The sequence below is a fragment of the Zeus faber genome, assembly GCF_960531495.2.
Source record: "Zeus faber genome assembly, chromosome: 13".
Lineage (NCBI taxonomy): Eukaryota > Metazoa > Chordata > Actinopteri > Zeiformes > Zeidae > Zeus > Zeus faber.
The window spans coordinates 5,084,463-5,100,660 of record NC_137198.1 but is presented as its reverse complement, the minus strand read 5'-3'; the positions used below and the strand labels follow the sequence as shown (position 1 = coordinate 5,100,660).

At 49.2% G+C, this 16,198-nt stretch overlaps 1 protein-coding gene across 2 annotated transcripts in view; it reads left to right on the top strand.

Annotated features, from left to right (window-relative positions):
• The window catches only part of pcnx1 (pecanex 1), a 38,491-nt gene that overhangs the window by 9,543 nt on the left and 12,750 nt on the right, over positions 1 to 16,198 (top strand). Inside the window, exons 7-19 of one of the 2 annotated variants that reach the window (XM_080012526.1) lie at positions 1,070 to 1,199; positions 3,424 to 3,617; positions 5,526 to 5,619; positions 6,985 to 7,042; positions 7,950 to 8,173; positions 9,396 to 9,549; positions 10,339 to 10,371; positions 12,419 to 12,590; positions 13,082 to 13,192; positions 13,870 to 13,961; positions 14,895 to 15,004; positions 15,518 to 15,623; positions 15,731 to 15,823. In XM_080012526.1, the coding sequence (XP_079868652.1) occupies positions 1,070 to 1,199; positions 3,424 to 3,617; positions 5,526 to 5,619; positions 6,985 to 7,042; positions 7,950 to 8,173; positions 9,396 to 9,549; positions 10,339 to 10,371; positions 12,419 to 12,590; positions 13,082 to 13,192; positions 13,870 to 13,961; positions 14,895 to 15,004; positions 15,518 to 15,623; positions 15,731 to 15,823 (1,571 nt within the window). Of the gene's footprint in view, positions 1 to 1,069; positions 1,200 to 3,423; positions 3,618 to 5,525; positions 5,620 to 6,984; positions 7,043 to 7,934; positions 8,174 to 9,395; positions 9,550 to 10,338; positions 10,372 to 12,418; positions 12,591 to 13,081; positions 13,193 to 13,869; positions 13,962 to 14,894; positions 15,005 to 15,517; positions 15,624 to 15,730; positions 15,824 to 16,198 lie in introns of both variants that reach the window. The other variant, XM_080012525.1, reaches the window with a different exon arrangement.

The window sequence follows — 16,198 nt, the reverse complement described above, 5'->3', positions numbered from 1 at the left end:
CTGAAGAGATTTTAATATTGATTAAAATGCTGAGTGAGAATGCAAGATGATACTGTAACATTAAGATGTCAGACCCGTTCAGGTGTTCTCTTGTTAATGTGTGTGTGTGTGTGTGTGTGTGTGTGTGTGTGTGTGTGTGTGTGTGTGTGTGTGTGTGTGTGTGTGTGTGTGTGTGTGTGTGTGTGTGTGTGTGTGTGTGTCTAAGTGCAAGTGCATTAGAGATGTTGTGTGCCACGCTCGCTCTGTGTAACCATGGTGAGTTTCCATGGAGCGACAGGCCTGACCTAAGCATAGAGTTCCCTGTGTTGATCACTATTAGCATGTCGGGACAGTGCGTTCTTTGTGCTTAGGTTAGACAAACAGCAGCTCTCAAATTAGCGTCATCCACCAGACGAGTGTCTATTAGACACTCCTCATCCAGGCATCTTTATGACTCGCTGGCTTATGGCCTGCATTATTTATTCGTGGTTAATATGTGCTGTGGACAGTCCCCGCATGGTGAGATTGTTGGTGCTGTTTTCTGCTATTTTTTTTCCCACAGTCCCCTGAGAGCGTGCACCTCTCAAGGAAAGGTTGTGCCCGCACTTGTTTTTGCACCTTTGACGGAAATATATTCAGGTTTTATTTTTTAAAGTGTTGGATTACTTGGTTGGCCGCAGGAGGGGAGTAGCCAACGAATGCCGCGACAGCCCGCAGGGAAGCATGGCGGCTCGCTTTCCCAGTTCATTTCCGTCATGGAACCATTCAGACTCGCACAGGCATGACGACTTCCTGTTGGAAAACTGTTGACTGTTCATTCATCAGTGTGACGTAAACATAGGGGCAGAATTTGATCGGGCAAGAATGAAAATGTAATATATCGTCTCCACTGCATAACAATAACTGTGGTGGATGCCGAAAGTGCCCTATATTTCACTTTGAAACGCTGCTTGTCCATCACTGAGGAGTTTTGCGGGGTTCTCTCCCTCTACTGGTCTTCCAGTGGATCACAGTCATTTCTTGTTTTGCCAAATAAGCGAGGAACCTCGGTCAAGGTTGACCGGCCAATCGATGTGTCTCGCCCCGACAGCTCAGGGCAGCGAGGAGACGGTCACATTTCGACGCGAACGTAGCACGTTCCGCCGGCAGGCGGTGCGACGGCGGCACAACGCAGGGAGCAACCCCACGCCCCCCGCCTCCCTCGTCGGATCTCCACTCAGGTACGGCACGCGGGGGGGAAGCCCGGGGCGAGAGCGCCCAGGGGTTCCGGGCTTTTTTTTCCTTTCCTTTAATTTTTTCCATCCGGGATAAGCATGTTGCCGGCTACGGTCCTCACCACACTGCCGTCGCCTCCGCCGGTGCCGAACCAAGTCTTCCGCTTTGCACGGCCGCTCCGTCACTTCGGACGTCGCTGTCGCGGGGCTGTCTGCATGTGGTGTCTTCCTTCTCCTGTGTTTGCTCCTCCCTCTGTGGACGCTCCCGCGGTGTTCGGCCCCTTCATCCTTCCATCTCACCTCTAGAGCGCCCCTTTACCTGAGTCGAGAGTACCGCCGCCCCTCTGCAGGATGCGCGGTCCAATAACGCACAGATCCTCCCGGGTTCCCTCTTTCATAGGCCTCTCCCATGTTTTGGCGGCGAGGGAGTAATCAAAGCTGTTGACAATTCGAAGAAATCTGGGATTCAAAGGCGGCTTTTTCCAAGAGAGCAGGGTTCTGTTTTGTTGCTCTTCGCGCCCGCAGGCCCCAGCTGCCTATCAGAAGGAGGCCCGGCCAAATAATGTTTTGATCCTATCTGTCTGAATCTTTATCTGTTCCGATGCCCAATATCAACACCTGGTAGGTATGGTAGGTCTTCTGCATGAGGTAGACATGTGTTTTACACTGTTATAAGCTCATACTATGAACAGTAAAAGACATTCTTGATTATCGGTGTGACAACTGAATCACTTGCCATGTACAGTATAATACCACTCCAACTTCATCACACTCGCAGTGAAGGCATAGACGCACGGCGCCAATCAATTGAATAATGTTTGTGTCTCGGGGGTTCTTCATCACTCTGGAGGATCTGACCTTGGGGACCCGTCTTCTCCCTGGACACACAGCCAGACGAGGTTGCGATCCGATCCCGGGCCGTCTGTGGCGCGGGCGGCCCCGCGCGCCGCATGACCGATCGATGCCCTGCCCCCGCGGCTTGCGTCAAAGACACCGATACGCACGGACGGCTCGAGGCGTCGGCCCCTTCCTGTCGAATTGTCCTTGGGCAAGAAGCTCGACCCAAGGACAGCGCGAGCACACAAACCCTGTCACACCGTTTGCCCGACTAAGGAGGGGCGTGAAAACATTATGCGTCGGTGCTCGGGATATTTTTCATCTAACTAAATTTCCAGAGGAGGTTGTGTGAATAAACTCTGTACCCTCCCCCACTGCAAGGTCACATCTCCAAATGCTGAGTCTTGAAAAATGTAAATTGAGGGAAGTAAGTCTGCCAGGGGTCAATAAACTTTTGCAAAATGCAAAATTGTTGCCCCGCCAACGCAGGGAACACTGCGCCTCACCGCTCCCGGCCGCTCCGTTCACTCCAGCGCGGGGTTTCGCGAGGAAGCAGCTTTTCAAGTATTAATCCTGACGATGGCCGCTGATGAATGAGTGACATCACATTACAGAAGAAGTCATTCGAAAAAATGCCGTACCGTTGTGGAGCGGCCTACGGCCTCATATGTAATCGTGCGTGAATGCCACCGGGAAGCAACCCCGGACCAATTAAAAGATAAAGGCATAACCGTTTAAATATCCCTTTGCGGCGAGCCCACAAGATCTCTGTGCAGAACGAGCGGCGGTAGACGTTGGGGGAAGGGCGGACGGCGGGGCCCCACATCCACCCTGGCCGGCTCAGACGGGGTGAACTTGCCTCGCTGCTCGTCCCCGGAAGAGAGCTGACGGAGGGCTCTGTCTTACTGTGCCAGTCAGCACCTTTTCCACCAACAGAGATGAGTCCAAAGGTGGAAATTCCCCTTTTGAACTTCCCGTGTTTTATTAACATCATAAGCAGTAACTTTTTTTTTTTTTACGACGCTCCTTTGACTTCCTCATTGCGGCCCCCGAGAGGCCTGTCGCCCGCTCCTCCTCGTTTCTCAGAGAGCTCTCGGGTTCCCCGTCGTCCGGGGAGGGGAGCGGGAAAGGATGCAGGCGTCGGAAATCACCCCCATTAATGAGTCTCTGTCTGGTCCTGACTCCACGGCCTCCTCAACCTTCCCTCAAATGTCTTGTGTTCGCTCAGTTGGCCCTTCCTCCTTTCCTCCCATTGTGGTGGTGATGATGACGATGATGATGATGATGATGATATTGTTGTTGTTGTTGTTGTTGTTGTTGTGTACCGATCAAGCGTTCTCCTTGCCCCCTCTCCTCCTTCTGCCCCCCCCCCCCCCCCCCTTCCCCCCGGCAGTCTTCAGGAGGCACTCAGCCAGGCCTCCCAGTCTTGTACTTCCCAGGTGAAAGGTCAGCCGTCCAGAACCCCGTCCCAGGTGACCGTGCTAAGCGCGAGCGCTTCCCTGCTGGCCAGGAACGGAAGTGCGAACCTGGAAGGTTCTCAGGACAAGGCCTCCACTGTTGGCGCCACCAGCCTCCAGGACGACTTCGGTAGGGCCCGTGCGCGTTACAGGGGCTAGCAGACGTGTTTGATCCGAGCCCGGGCCCACGCCGGCTGATTTCTGCGTGCTGGACCAAGAGGGTTTCAGCCGTTTAGAGGTCCGTCGGAGTGGAAACACCCATAACCCTCGGCCTATTTGACCGTCCGTCCCCGCGCTGGCAGGACAGGGACAGCGGTGTCTGTGGGTGACGTGCAGCTTGCGGCGGGCGGCGGCGGTTGCGAGTGTCTTGAAAATCCTTTGCCTGTTTTGGGCTGCTCTGTCCCCCTTTGGAAAGGCCCCGGCCGCGGCCATGCCTGTGACGTCACTGATGGACTGCAGTCAGTCGTATCAGAGCATGATTGTCCACGATGGCTGGACTGTAATAATCAGTCAAAGCCATGTGCCATTATCCACGCTCCATTTATCCCTGTCTGCGATGAAGCGGCCGGAGCCAGAACTTGACTCCCGTTGAATTTGCGTGCCACGCTTGGCTGTTGTGCAGTCAATCTCCTTTCTTCCCCGTTGATACACGGGTCAATCCCCCTTGTTCTGAACCGTGTACAGTAAATGGATTAGGCCAGTGTCATCCAGCAAGGCCTCTGGCATTTTGTTGTTCTGAGAGCTGATTGCAGCGGGGTCCCTCGTGATTTTTGGGATATTTCACTGCTTGTGTTTTTTTTTTTTTTCTCTCCATATTTAACTGTGGCTCTGTTTGTGCGCGCACACACACACACACACACACACACACACACTCACACGCATACTTGATTACACGCTTTTATTGATTTATCTGAGTGATAAATAGGCGAGTGCACACAGGAAAGACACAAAATGGAAATTTATGCTGAGGTTCAGTCCCAGTCAGGTCAAAGTACGTGTGTTTTCAGATGTGGGAAATAAGACTCATTATCTCTCTGATTATAGACACAAACATGTTGATCTCAAAGCAGCTATGAGAACGCTTAACTGAGGCGGATCGCAAAAGAAGGCTGAAATCAAATTACTTCATTTTGATTCAAGTCATATTTGAAGCTTCTTTTGGGACATTGAGCGCCAAGATGTCTGTTGAGGGATATTTCAGCCGTATTACGAGGACGCAGATTCAATGAGGATTTACTCTTGTGCTATGTAGCCGCTGCTCTGACTTACATCCCGGTGTCGTGTGTGAAATTTAATGATTGGACTGGTTGCTGTGAAGCTCGGCAGGAGTGACAGAGAATACGATGGAAGAAGAAGCAAAAGAAGAAGCGTGACGGCAGCTTGTGGGAGACCGGAAGTGGCAGGAAGCGTTGGGTGTTGTCTCTTGGACAATGAGGAACATAAAATCAATGGTCGCGGTCTAGACCAGGGGCAGAAAAAGTGTGGCCCGTGGACCAAACGCGGGCTGCGGGGGGAGGGTCCAAATCAGGCCAGCTTGATGATTCGATTTTTTTTTTATTATTATTAGTAATATTTTCTTTTTTAAATAATTTGATGTGCAGCTGCATTTCAATCCAGCGATCCCTTATTCTTCCACTCGAGGATCAGATGAACTGAGGACCATCTCGATGAGCTGTTGCTCGATCAGCTCGATCAATTTATTGATTGCGACTTAATCAGCCTGACAGAGGTTCTGAGAAGGCCGCCGTCGGGGGCCTTGTTCCGGGGCTTGAAGAGGAAATCTGGCTCACATTAAGTGGTATTGAGTCCAGCTCTGTTCCCTGACCTGAAACGAGTTTGACATCCTGGGTGTAAATGGTGAAAACACAAATTCTAACCAACACTAATGCTTTTTTTTTTTTTTTTTTGATATGGAGCAAAATCACATTAAACAATAGAAGTTGGGCGGGGGGGTAATGAAATGACAGAGTGCATGTGCAGACGTTGTTGGGTGTTTCGAAGGACTGACGTGCGCGTCTCTGTCCTCTTGGCTTCCCAGGAAAGCTCACTCCCTCGCTGTACGAGGCCGGAGGCTGCGACATGTCTCTGGTCAACTTCGAACCTGCGACCCGACGGGCCTCCAACAACCTGTGGTGAGAGTCACGCTGCTGCCGGCTTCTAAATCTTGCAAAGAGGGCGAAACGTTAAACAGTTTAAAAAAAAATAAATAAAAAAAAAAAGATCCGAAATAGAAATTGGGGAACTTTAATTTGTGGAACAAACATGATCATATAAAATAAAATAATAATAAGAAACAAATATTTGGTACTAGAGAGCACCGGGTAAAATGAAGTGGAAAGCCTGGAGCATTCGCACGTCACAACCGCCCCGCTCCCTCTTCTGAGCGAGTCCGTAACATTGAAAATAATGAGTTTGCACGCTGCCTGGGAATGGCCTTGAAGCCCTTCCAGATAAGAGGGAGAGGAAAATAAAACAGGGAGGAATAAAGGAGGAAACTCTGAAAAGGGAGTTGGTGCAGAATAGTACGCCCGGGGTCATAATTAGGACAGTGTATACTTAAAGTATTTATACTGTGATTCATGAGACTAAACATCATCTGGGATTTTGGTTTGTCTGAGATTTTGGATCCTCATATTGTGATGTGTTTAAAGCAACGCTCTGCAACTTTCTTGCCTTAAAATAACAGCTTCAAAATCATTTTAATGGAACACTGACCTGTGATGTAGATAATGGCACCTCTTTCATTCCCACCCAACCCCCCAAACACCATTTCCTGCACAGTGTAACTTTGGTGTTCGGGTACAAAACCGCGGGGAAGCTGCGTTATGTAAAAACCCCCCTTTTTTTTTATTTTTATTTTTTGGCCTGGTAAAATTTGTTAAAAAAAACAAAAACAAGCCGGTCAAAATGTCCGGTAATACCGCTCATACAAAACTCTGCCGCCCCACCTCCCAGGCGGCGGTGATGAGATCGGGGGGCGGGGGCGCACGTCGCCCGGCGTCCTCGCTTCGTCGCGCCACAGGGTTTGTTTCACTCTCTGACTGGCGCCTGCGAGCCGATCTGCCGGGCCGAGCACACCTGGTACCTGCACCGGTAGCAAGGGGGCCGACCCCCGCGCCCTCTCTCCCCGAGGCCCCGACGGCGTTCTCGCTGAAGTGGCGAAACGGGCGCTTGTAACCTAGGTGTACATTGTATTTGTGTTTGTAGCATAGACTGTTATTGAAACGTGACAGACGAGGCTCAAATTTGTCCGGTAAAATAAATGAGAGAGAGAGAGAGAGAGAGAGAGAGAGAGAGAGAGAAGAGAGAGAGAGGAGAGAGAGAGAGAGAGAGAGAGAGAGAGAGAGAGAGAGAGAGAGAGAGAGAGAGAGAGAGAGAGAGAGAGAGAGAGAGAGAGAGAGAGAGAGAGAGAGAGAGAGAGAGGAGAGAGAGAGAGAGAGAGTGATTGATTGATTGATTGATTGATTGATTGATTGATATCCTCTTCTGCTCTGCAGGGACACCGACTCTCACCTGTCCAGTTCTACCTCAGTCCGCTTCTACCCCCACGACCTGGTGAGTACCATGCTAACCAGCCGCCTGAGTGGGTGGGTGTGCTTGTAGGTTGTAGCATAACTTGTAAATCGAGGGGGGAGAACTCTTGCCAGTGAGACGTGAACGCCAAAGAGGAACTCTGACGTCAGTGACCAGCGAGCTGGCTGCTGTCTGGAATGTGGACTCTGTGGCTATGTAGTTTGGGGTCAACGGTGGACCCCGCTGTGTGTCTCCACGCGATGGAGGTGTAGCTAATGGTGCGGGTCCACCGGCAGAGACGTGGGCGCCGCCTTATTTTGACTTGCCAGTACAAACTGACCGACGTTACCAACTGACGCTACCAACTGACGCTTGATACGAATTCCTCCGTCTCGGTTCACCAGACTCCGAATGTAGAGACTGACGTGGTTAAGTTGGGGCACGGGGTAAGAGGTGGTTTCCACCGGGGGCCCCGCAAAGCTAAGGTGGCCCAGGTACTAATGCAGGCGGGCCCTTGGGATACCTTGGAAGGTGGCCGCTACGTTACTTTCAGAAAATACCTGCAGCGCTTAAAGTACCAAAAACCTAAGAGAATATTGCCTCGAAACCTATTATTTCGTTTCAGACTTTTGTCCAAACTGATGAAGATAATTTTGAAGAATATGAAAAGTAGTTTTGCATTTTTCTTTTTCTTTGTTTTACGAGTGTAGCCTAGACACACTACAATGGACATGACATGTTGAGTTAGTCAGGCCCCGTCATAGGATCCAGGTGTTAAAATTAGGCTCAGTTTAAAGTGCTACCAAAGCAAGGGGCGGTGTGCGTGCTCATCAGCTTGTCGGACCTCCATCGCCTCCACCGGGTGGCGCCGCCTTGTGGCCCGAGGTGAAGCACTTCCCTGTGGCCTTCGACCTCCGCTCTGACCCTGGGGCAGCTCTCCCTCCCACAGATCCGTCTGAACCGTCTGCTGACCATGGACCCAGAGCTGCTGGAGCAGCAGGACGGAGACCTGAGCCCGGAGCTCCAGGACGCCCCGCTGGGCCCCGAGGACCCGGCCGCGCCCGGAGCCGCCGCCGCGGGGAAGGCCAAGCAGTACTACCGCTTCTGGCTGCTGCCCTACCTGTGGGTGGGGCTGCACTTCGACCGGCTCACCCTGCTGGCGCTGTTTGACAGGTGGGGGCGGAGGGGTCGCGTTTAATGTTTCATTTATATTTTTGGATGGTCTTGTTTATTTGTTTTATTCATAAACCACATAAAGGTAACAGGGCCCGACACAACGTTTGAGAAGGGGGTGCCAAGTTGGCAACCATGCATCAGCTGTAGGTTGCCAAGTCTGACTTGTATAAATAGTTGTATTTTACACCACATAAGGGGCATATAATGAAAAAGGGAAAAAATATTTTAGTTAGTATGTATATGTATGTAGTTAGTATTAGTAAGTATGAAAACGGTTGATGGTACTGGAGAAATTAAGAAAATAGATTTTCTGTTTATTTAGGCTATAAAACCCATTTCTATTTCTCTGGCCGGCTCCCTCTTCCTGGCTCTCACCCCATCTCCCCCTCTCCGGGCGTAATGCGCAGAAAATAAAGCGGTGTCAACTCTGCTCTCCATTTGTTTTAGTTTTACCCTTTAAAAGAAAAAATATAAAAAACGATTAAAGCACCGGATCGATAAGCAGTATGGGTAAGAGAAGTAGTACCGTTAAAATCGTATTGATACCCCGTTCCTCCAAATTAAACAACTTGGGCCCCCAGCCCCAGCCCCCAGCCCCAGCCCGTCAGTGGGTGACAGGAGGAGCAGGAAGGCCACGGTCTCACCCTCAACTCCACCGAATGAATCTCAGCTTTGATCATCTTCAGTGGCCTTATCTGACACATTTGTAAGAAACGCTTTAAAGCCTCGTAAAGGAGCCGCTTCGCTGTTCCCACCCGTCAGTGTCTCTGCTGCTGAGATAAAAGGGGCAAGCATAACAAATGACCCTTGGGGATAAACTGGGCCTTCTTCCAATATGGATGTTTGATAATATCAGGGACGTGGTGCCGTCATTGTTTTTTTATTATTATATCAGTTGTGGTCGACACACAGTCACGGAACCGACAGCGCCTCCCGACGCCCGGACTTCCTGCTTCTCCCCCCTCGTTTTTCTCCGAAACAGAACGTCGGGGTGGGATTAGTAATTGAACGTGGCAGCGCCGCGACAAACGGCGATAAAACAAAGCCGGTTCTCCGCCCCGACGCCGGGCGACGACAAGGCGGCGCCAGAAGTCGCAGAGCGAGCGCGGGTTCCCCGGTCGGCCTGGATGAGCCCGCAGGGGTGTGCTTGAACATTCCGCTGCCGCTCACAATCCTTCTTTGTGCCCCCCCCACCCCCCTCCCCCCGTTGTTCCCACAGAAACCGCGAGGTCCTGGAGAACGTTCTGGCTGTGGTGCTGGCCGTCCTGGTAGCCTTTCTGGGCTCGGTGCTGCTGGTGCACGATTTCTTCACGGACATCTGGGTCTTTCAGTTCTGCCTGGTCATCGCCAGCTGCCAGTACTCCTTACTCAAAGTGAGTGCCCGGGCCCCGCCTCGCGTTTTGGCATTTTAATGAGCGTTTAGTGTGCGGCGCGTCCACCGGCCGGCATTTAGGGGACGACAGCGTACAGAAAACAGAAGAAATCAGTTTGTTGGGCCCCCCCCCCTCCCCCGCCCCAAATCTTTATTTGAAAACTTAAGACCCCAACAATATGGCCATGCGGATCAACAATCCACCTTTCGAAGCTGAGCGGCGGTGTGAACCAGGCCTCAGCAAGAAACAGGTGCCGTGTCCGAAATTGCCGACTGAGCACATTTGCTGTAGTGGAAACCGTCATCAAATGACGTGCGCGAAACACCCGGGAGACGCGCCGCACGCAGTGAAATGTCTCAGGTGAGACATTTCACTGAGCGCTGAGCACACTGAGCGCTGGTTCATTAATGTACTGTGTGATTTTACATAGTAGATAACTATAACCATTCCTCATATGAAAAAAAACAAAAAAACGTCATCTGTTTATCTTAAGGTGGGAGACAACCTTTCTGTATATGAAACCTAATATCCATAACAACCATCCCATATCCCTAATATTGGTATTGATTAAAAAAATTGTATTCACATGTTTGGTAGAATGTGGAATGATGCAGAATTGCTGGAGGTGGAAAGAATCTAAAGGAAACGGAGAAAACAAAAAACTGCTTATTTCGTCGTCCTTCTGCTTGTCTTCATAATGTTTGTATTAGTGCATCATTATGTCTTGAAGTGCAACTCCCTTTAAAGTTCAACGTTAACCCACCCGCACCGCCCGCTTTTCTTTGCCAGAGTGTTCAACCAGACTCCTCGTCCCCTCGACATGTGAGTACTTTTATTTTTATCCTTCCCTTCCTGTGATGAACACATTTGTAGACTAATGACGATGAGAAGGTGTGATGCATTAAAACCATTTTAACGTAATGAATTTAAGTTTGGATTCTTTAGCGTCGGGCTTTTCAATAAATCATCAGATTCAATCAGGGTCATTTATTCAGCCGCGCCATGATCACTGTGATTAGACAAATACCAAAATAACCCTTGGACGTGACCTTGCAACCATCACCACATTCTGGGCATCGAACGGCAGGAGATGGTGGATTCAACCGCCACGGGACTGGACACTGAAAAACCCAAACGCCGTTTAAGGTGTCATTTGCCAACTGCTGTCAAGGTCAAACTGGCTGTTGTGGGTGCGCCAAACATTTCAAACGTCTCTCCCTTTTCCATGTTAAATAACCGTTATACAGGTGGATGGGGCCGCGTGTACTTTTTTTTTTTGGTTATTATTATTTATTATTTAAAAAAAAAAAAAAAGTATTAATCACCTCTCGAAAAAAATCACATAACTAATCCATCCCTTAAAATAAAGAATTGTCCTTGAGAAACACAAAATGATGCTTTCCTTATTTTATCGATAGTTAAAGGGACGTTTTTCATAAAAAAAAATAAAAAAATAACCGAATCATGAACAATAACGCAGTGGTCCAGACCACTGCGTTCCACTCCAAGGAGCAGCGCCATTGACAGCGTATCTTCCTTCCTATTGGCTGTCGCCCGGCGCTCAGCGGCGTGACCGTACCATCAGGTTACAGTGATTTTAAAAACACTAAGAAATCCTAGGTGGTGTGAAATTCTACCAGTGGACCGGGGAATATCTCCATAACCAAACAGTTTCTCACAGTCAGTTTGAGTCTCCCGGGGTGTCCTCGTACCCAGTCATCAGAAATCAAGTTCGTTCGGCTTTAATGGAGAAGAGGAAACGGTGCCACCGCACGCCGGGACCGATGCTCCCCGGTTTAATAATATGCATCGGATCCAGAACCCGACACCTGGGAATGGGTTTTGGAAACGGCGGCGACCAATCCGAGCGGTAAATGACCCTCCTCAGGGACGGACGGTGGAGCACACCGCACCCGCACCGTCTGTAAGACTGCTTTAATCGGACACGCACACACACGCACACGCACGCACGCACACACACACACACACACACACACACACACACACACACACACACATCCTGCCCTGTCCTGAAACACCGTCTTTTATTAATGCAGGTGCTACTCAGCTGGAAACACAGGCTTTAAATAGCCCGAGTTCCTCCCTCGTCCCTCTTACCTCCCTCTCTCTCTCTCTCCCTTTCCCCCCTTCTTTCTTCCCGTCCCTCCAGCTGATCTCATCTCAAGGTGTTTGTCTTTCTCTCTTCCTGTGACGCTCTTGATACCTTTTTGGGAGAATGTGATGAATTAGCTCTAAATGTAGTGTTTTTAGCCGAGCGCTCAGCCCTGCACCAACAGGAAACAAAAGGAACGTCAGCGTCTCGCTGGAAAGCTGCACACCCCTGCCGCACCGTTTCCACGGCTTGTTTAAAGGGGGTATCAGTAATATTATTAGCGGCACAATTAAGTCATTGGATCAATTTAAAAAATATTTAACTCGCAGAAACCTTCATTAATATATAATATATTATATATATATAATATATTATATAGAATATATTAATGTATATAATATATATCTCTTTTTAATTAAAAAAAATAAACTAAAGGAAGTTTTAAGTTGCATTATTGCGAATATTTACTATTATTTTTTACTATTTTTCAGTGTAGAGGTGACGGAATATACCTTTTTAATTGCCATGAAAAAAGTAAAAATATCAGTTCAAGCATGAATAGACTAACTGTTCCCTTTTCACATTAAAAGCGGCTTCCCTGTCGTACATTGTGTGTTTATTTATTTTCTCATTCGTTTCCCTTCAGGCTCGTAGCTGTGCATCCACAGCCGCTCTCCGCTGAGCTATATTGGATCACGATACTTAAGCCTCGTCCCCCTTTTTAATGCGCGATTGTTGTCCTTCAAATCCCTTTAGGGCCACAATCGCATCATAGCGTACAGCCGGCCCGTGTACTTCTGCCTGTGCTGTGGCCTCATTTGGCTCCTGCACCACGGCAGCCAGCGCAGCGGCTCCTCCCGCTGCTCCCTGTACGGCGTGGCCCTCACCAGCTCCCTGCTCCTCGCCTCCGCCAGGGACCTGGTCATAGGTGAGCCCCCCCCCCCCCAAGTCTCACAATCCGGGACGATTTTGATGGCTTGTTTTGGCAAAAGTGGAGGTCCAGGAAGGAGGGAAAGGTATTGGGAAGGGGAAAGATTCTTTGTCACATGCAGTGATGCAAGTATGGTGTGTAAGGCTGCACAAAACAAAGTGGGAAGAATGTTTTATATATATATATATATATATATAATTTACATTTTTTAAGCAAAACATTCCATAATCAAAATACATGTTTAAGCACTATGCAATATTTGATATATAATTGTATGTAATATAGTAAAATATGTATTACTAAAAACAGTATAAAAGTGCATCAGTGAATATGAATTAAAATATTGCTAATTACACTGAAATTTTGATCCCGAAGCTCAAATCAATAAGCCACAAAGGATAAGTTTCATTGTTTTTGGATGTAAAATATCTTAGAAATGGCTTCTCAGTGACCTCCTCCTCCCCTCTCTCTCCTCCTCTCTCCTGCAGTCTTCACGCTCTGCTTTCCCATCATCTTCTTCGTGGGGCTGCTCCCGCAGGTCAACACCTTCCTCATGTACCTGTTTGAGCAGCTGGACATCCACGTGTTCGGGGGCAACGGTGAGTGGCTGTGCCCACACCGATGCGCGCCGCGGCGCCGCCACGATTACGCATGATGACATCACAGGACTCGATAGAGGCCAAACGACCCCTTCAGCGTGCGCGCGTGCGTGCGTGCGTGCGTGCGTGCGTGCGTGCGTGCGTGCGTGCGTGCGTGCGTGCGTGCGTGCGTGCGTGCGTGCGTGCGTGCGTGCGTGCGTGCGTGCGTGCGTGTGTGTGTGTGTGTATTATTGTTTATCTACTTGCAACACTATCTTTTCACTATGAAATTAATAAATCCTCATATCATGGCCACAATGCTGTTGTCTAAATTAACACGACAAGATATGACCAAATTAAGGATGCAACAGTGCAGCTGCAAGTTCATTGGTGGATTGTTATTATTTGGGTAAGTTCATCTGATTGGAGGGGAGTTGTCCAGGGTAGTGAATAGTTCAAATATTAATTTCTGTTTTTCCAGTACTATAGTTATACTATGGTCATTTTTGTGCAACAGGTTTAAAAAGTGTTTTTCACACATATACTGTATAATAATAGTAAAATAGTGTGTGTGTGTGTGTGTGTGTGTGTGTGTGTGTGTGTGTGTGTGTGTGTGTGTGTGTGTGTGTGTGTGTGTGTGTGTGTGTGTGTGTGTGTGTGTGTGTGTGTGTGTGTGTGTGTGTGTGCGCGCGCTGCAGCCTCCACCAGCCTCCTGTCGGCCCTGTACAGTGTCCTGCGCAGCGTGGTCACCGTGGCCCTGCTCTACGGACTCTGCTACGGAGCTCTGAAGGTGCGGCTGTGACACTTTAACTGTTTATTGCTTCCCACGCTGGACTCGGCCTTGTCCGTGACATCACACGGTGGGAGGTTGTGTGACCTGTATGTCACAGAAATCGTTTCCAAAGGACCGGTGCGCGGTGCAGCATGGAGTATTTTGTACAGTTTTATGTTGCTGTTTGTTGAAGTTGCTCTCTCCTCTCCTGTTTTGTTCCCAATCCCACTGGCACATGACACGCCGCTTTTCCGGCATCCAACCAGAAGCGCCAGAAGAAAAAAAAAAAACGGCATTTCTCCTGGCAATGGGAAAGGCGTCACTCGCCTATTCCCATTTTTATTTTGGTGCTAAAACGGTAATACTGATGTATTTCAAGTGCTATGACTCTCATAAATACTACCAACCAACCTTGGGGTATCCACGGATATCGTGAGTAAACAAACTGAACACAACTGCGTGCCAAGTCCTGCTGTTCAGCTTTAAATCGATGTGGGCGTTTTGTAAAAGCGGCGTATGGCTCTATGTGGAGGAAGGGTTGTGGCGCTGTTCATGTAGATCCTGATTACCGTTGTCGTCTCAAAGGGCTTCCTAAGAGAACCTCTTTTTGTCAGCTCATCGAGTCCCCCCACCCTCCCCCACTGTGCTAATGGCTCTGCCGCTCGCATATTTGCTCCTCATTAGACGCGGTGTAATCTGGCTTTGATTGCGGTGAAGCCTGGCTCAGTAATGAGCCTCATTGATGTCGAAGCTCTAACCGTCCTTTATTCCCAGCGCCTGTTTCCACCGCGTCCTCTTCACGCCGCCGGTTTGTCTGCGCCGTTTTTTTTTTTTAAGTGACACGCCCGCCTCCACAGCGGTGACGGAGCACGTCGGTCACACACGGTGGAGCCCCGCGGCGCCCGTGTGTCTCCGGTGCGCTCTGACCGGTGTGTCCCTCCGTGTTTGCAGGAGGCGTGGGACCCCCACCACATCCCGGTGCTGTTCTCCGTCTTCTGCGGCCTCCTGGTGGCGGTGTCCTACCACCTGAGCCGCCAGAGCAGTGACCCCTCCGTCCTCATGTAAGACCCCCCAGGTTAAAAAAAAAACAACCTAAAGAGCAGACCCTGCCACGCCCACTTCTGCACTTCTGGATGCTCTGTCCGACATGTGAAACCAGTCAGAATCTTGAATTCGGTGCTCGAGGTGGCAATTTATTTTATTTCTTTAAGGACCCGGTCTTGATTCTTGACTCCGGTGTTGACAGTGTATTGAAGTCCAGTGGAGTCCAAAACTTTAATTTTTTATTTTATTTGATAAAAAAAAATTCTTGTTCAACAAATCAGTGTATAAGTATAATTTTGTTCATTTCCTGTCTCTGAAACGAAAAGAAAACAAATTGGCCAAAAACATTCACACTATGTCGGTCTTCACTCGAGACTGGCTTTGAATAACTTTACATCATTTGAAACAACAGCTCAATTAGATATAATTTGGGGAATACAATACAATAACTGGAAAGTGGAATTCTGCACTGCTTTATCACTCTATTGCATTTGAAATGATGACTTATACAGTGATTATCGTCTTTACAGGTCACTGATACAATCCAAGATCCTGCCCAATTTAAAAGACAAAAATCCAGAAGATCCCTTCTCTGAAGTCCAGGACCCTCTGCCCGAGAAGCTCCGGGCCTCAGTGGTGAATTTTAACCCGCGACCTGCGTCCAAATCAGAAATCGAATCTTCCAAACCGAGTGCCTCGGGTTGACCCCATGACCTCCTGGATTGACTCCCTGTCTTTCGCAGAACGAGCGGCTGCAGTCGGACCTGATCGTCTGCGTGGTCATCGCCGTGCTCTACTTCGCCATCCATGTCAGCACCGTGTTCATCGCCCTGCAGGTACGGAGGCACAGAGCGGGTGGAGGAGCAGCTCTTTAAGGTGCCTCTCCGGACGGAGAGAGCCGGGTTGGGCGGGCGGTTCTTCAACCTTGACCATGAGCAGCACAGTCTCAACGGACGGTGGTGGTTGTGGAATTGTGGCATTGCAGCGAGGGGCACATTGGAACACACTCAAATAAAATAAATAAACTGTAATAAAAGCTTTTTATTCAGTTTAATCTAGTTTCTAGTTTCATATTTCACCAAACACCAACATTGTCATGTGTGGTCAACAATTAGCATTTCCATGGCACTTCTGGCTGGCTCTCGCTCACATACACGCTTTTGATGAAAGGCCAGTCCATCCATTGGGACGGTTGCGGGGGTTATCATAGT